Source organism: Condylostylus longicornis, unplaced genomic scaffold (genome assembly GCF_029603195.1).
Source record: "Condylostylus longicornis isolate FDR11 unplaced genomic scaffold, ASM2960319v2 ptg000018l, whole genome shotgun sequence".
In the NCBI taxonomy this organism is placed as follows: Eukaryota; Metazoa; Arthropoda; class Insecta; order Diptera; family Dolichopodidae; genus Condylostylus; species Condylostylus longicornis.
In genome coordinates, this window is record NW_026577987.1 from 13356243 (window position 1) to 13360386 (window position 4144).

Below are 4144 nucleotides of genomic sequence, written 5' to 3' on the forward strand. Positions count from 1 at the left end.
TAACTCAAATTTAATTGCAATTTCGCATATCACGAATTCTTCTATACGGCTATTCAAATTATTTCCTATATTTATTAGCCACGCACTACAGTTCCATTTTTTAATAAGCAGAATCTAAAATAAAATGAGCAAGCGTTATTAGATTTTAAAAGTAGTGTTTTTGTTTTTTTATTTTTGCTTTTTTAACTACTATGTAGGAGGTGAGTTTATGTTATCAACTATTATAACAGTTGTTTAACTTATTTTATTTTGCGATAAGTAAAGTCATATAATAAAAATAATGGAAAAAAAACAAAAATATAAAATGAAAGCCTTTAAAAAAATTTAACATTAAAATTAATTAAAGAATATTAACAAGCGAAAGTGATAAGAGTTTTGAACTCTTTTTTTTTTTGTTTGTATTTTTTATTGTTATTATTTTTATTTTTTTAAATTTTTAAATAAAAAATAACATTCAAGTTCAAGTGGATTTCATTTAGCCCTACGATAATATTGAAAAGATGTACGGAAATTTTAATTCTTGTAAGAATAAATTGTAAATTTTGAACAGAAAACAAAGAAAAAAAGAAAAAATAAGAAAATAAAAAAAAACAAGAAAATAAATATGAATTTTTTTTTTAATTTTTTATTATTTTTTATTTTTTTTTTTTGTGCTAATCGATTATTCCCCGTTTAGTATTCGTTGTGGTATTAATTTGTTGCGGAAATTTTTATTTATATGCCGAAGGATATTTTGAATATTGTGATCATGTTTATAATTTAGATAGATTTGGTCAAGTTTTTATCAATTCACCATATTATTCAACAGTTTATACACCACAGACATGTCAATTTCCATCGAGATTACCATGTCGATATACACCAGGAAGTTCATGCCGTTATCAAATAATAGCACCAAGAGATTTTAATATATATGCTCAGTGTAATATGTCATTGGATAGTGTATGAGTATAATGCAATATAAAATTAAAAATAAATTATTTAATAATTAGAAAATATATATATATATATTTAAAAGAAATCATTAATATGGGAAATGAGAGCTTTAGCAATAAGTTGTACATTATTGTTATAAATTTAATAATTTCGGGTATTGAAATCATTTTAATAGTCTTTATATTTTAAAATGTGTGATTTATTTAAGAACTGAAAGCTTGTGTAAAAATATTATTTGAATTTTTAAATTTAAAGGGCTAATAATAGTGTTTATGAAAAAAATATTGTAAAATAATCTTGATATTGCAAGATTACAGAGTTTCTTATAAAAACGGTAATGGACATTTGGTAGAAACTTTTTCATACCTTTGTAACTAAGTTGGTAGAACGCTCACCTAGAAAGCCAGTAGTACGAGGAGAAAAATTTTTTAATAAATTTATCTGCTTTGTTTTGTGCCTTTAATTACGTCAGTTATCTGTTTTGCAGTTGTATGAAGAAATTTATATTAGTTATTTTTATAAGATTCAATAATAAAAACTATAAACTACTGCACGTTGCATTGGTCATTAATAATAAAATTAAAAACTTAATTGAATTCAGCGGGCTATACTTTAGCAATTGTTTGTTGACAAAATTAGAAATTTTTTGTTTATTCTTTATATTCCAAAGAATTTTTTAAATTTTTATTAAATGTTAAAAAATTTGAGCTTTAACATAACATAAATTAATAATATAGAAGAATTACTATTGAAAATCTATAAGTAGGCAATTAGAGAAGAACCAATATAATAAATCCCTCCGAAATTCATACACGCTGATGGAAAACAATATTTTACGGAAAATTTGAAGAGTTTACTTAAAGTTGTTCATTGGAGATTTTTTTCAAAAATTCTTAATTAAGTTTTAGTTATTAATGAGATTTTTTTCTCAATGTACAAAAAAATGCTATCACTTAGATCATTTTTAATATTTTATCAAATTGCTGGCTTAATTAATTGTATTGTGGGCGACTTGAAAAGATATTTTTGTATTGCATAAAACGCTTTCAATGTATGAACGTTCTGCCGCCTAATGTTCAATTGCTTGTTTAAACTCTTGACCAGGATGTTATTGAATTGTAAAAAAAAATTTAATTGCAAATGATGTCTGGCAATCTATGATATTTAAAATAACATTAAATTAAGATAAAAATTTTAATTTCTAATAAATTCTTAAATCAATTTATATAGCCTCAAAATTTACTCACTTATACCTAATATGGTTTTAAGTTCTTAATATGAAAGTATATATAATATAATTAATATTAAATAATAGATAAATAATTATATTATAATAATATGATATTAAATAATTGTTAATTAAATAATAGATAAAAATAGTACAAGACTATATAAAAATTAAGAATATTGCACAATAATTAATAATTTTATACAATGATTTACTTCTCATATAAAATTAATTTTAATTTTGTTTTATTGTTTTTTTGTTTAATTTAAAGGCTGGATCATATTGTACAACCGAATATTTTTATATAAGTGTTGATGGTGATAAAAATTTACAATCAAGTGAATACTTTTGTGGTAATGGACAATTTAAAAGGCAATCAACATTTAATGAATTAACAATAGCTTATACTTCATCATCATCTTATAGTAGCGGTTGGTTTACATGTTATTTAGAAGCAATACCAATTCCTCAAGATGAATGTGATTGTGGTTGGTCGATGACATCTAAAATAACTGGTGGTGTTGAAGCAAAAATTAATGAATTTCCATCGATAGCAGCAATTGTTGATGAAAATGATTTATATAAACCATTATGTGGTTCAACAATTAGTAAGTTTTATTTCTTTAATTTATTCGTTACCATTGAATTTGACTATTTATTTATACAAAATTTATTTTATTCTAGTTCATTATAGATGGGCTCTAACAGCAGCACATTGCTTTGATTCTTTTACAGAAAAACGTGATTTTAATCCTCAGACATTGAAATTATTAGTTGGAGAACATGATTTAAAAACAAGTGAGTATACAGAATATTTCAAAATAAATTTATTATTAATTAAACATATTTGAAATAATTTTCTTTAAAAACTAATAAAATTTTACTTTAAGACGCTGAAACACCTTATACAGCATTTTATACAATTTATTCAGTGATAATTCACAGTTTATATAAAGTGGATGGATTTGATTATGATATAGCTTTGATTAAAACTTTTGATAATATGAGATGGTCACGAGGTGTTGGTCCTGTTTGTTTACCTTTTAGATGGGTGTAAGAAATTATTTTAGATTGATTTTATTTAATTAAGAAATTCAAGTACTTGATGGTTTTTTTCATAACATTTAAAAATTATTCTTTTAGTGATTATTCATTTGTTGGGATACCAGTTGATGTTGCTGGTTGGGGTACAACAAGTTTTGCTGGAGCAAGATCAACAGTATTACAAAAAGCAACATTAGATGTTGCATCTGATCTTGACTGTTATCAGGCATATAATCAATCTACTGAATACACTTATAATTATATGAGGCAAATGTGTACAAAAGGTGAATATAAGGATGCTTGTCAATTTGATTCCGGTGGTCCAGTATATTGGCGTAATCGAAGAATGTTTTTGCTGGGTGTTATTAGTTTTGGTAAACCATGTGGAACTAATGAACCATCAGTTAATACAAGAGTAACAAATTATTTAAATTGGATTGAATATCAAACACAAGAGAGATATTGTAAAGTATTTAATTAAAAAAAATAAAATGAGTATAAAAATAATATTAATCTCAAATTATTGTGGATTTGAGAGAGAATTTTTAACAAAATAGAGAAAATTCTTTTTTAGAAATTTTTTGTTTTTACACCTATGTTCATGTAACTTTGGGTTTTGTTTTTATTTCATATGTTTTGTTGTCTTATATGTAGTTTATATGTACGAGCATGCATATGTATATTAATATATTGACATATACACACATGTGTATGAAAACTCATGGATACTACTTTTTATTAATAAAATTTAAAAGTGGCTTTATATACTTTTAAGAACTCTTAAATCTATTATGAATTGCAAATAGGATTTGTAACATTAAATAAGAAATAGTAACTGAAAATATGAGACATTTAGTGTTTTAGCTGTATATGCTACTTGAATTAGTGAACTGCAAATGGAGGGCTCAGAAGCAAAATAGCCTAACCCTCATTCCC

At 24.1% G+C, this 4144-nt stretch overlaps 1 protein-coding gene across 1 annotated transcript; it reads left to right on the plus strand.

The window, feature by feature from the left end:
- The first annotated feature begins 469 nt into the window (after positions 1 to 469).
- Positions 470 to 3738, plus strand: LOC129606409 (venom serine protease-like). The gene is made up of 6 exons (XM_055516732.1): positions 470 to 522; positions 677 to 942; positions 2436 to 2772; positions 2849 to 2962; positions 3055 to 3217; positions 3308 to 3738. The coding sequence occupies exons 1-6, from the start codon at positions 501 to 503 to the stop codon at positions 3687 to 3689; spliced, it is 1284 nt and encodes a 427-aa protein (XP_055372707.1). The 5' UTR covers positions 470 to 500; the 3' UTR covers positions 3690 to 3738.
- The last annotated feature ends 406 nt before the right edge of the window (positions 3739 to 4144 follow it).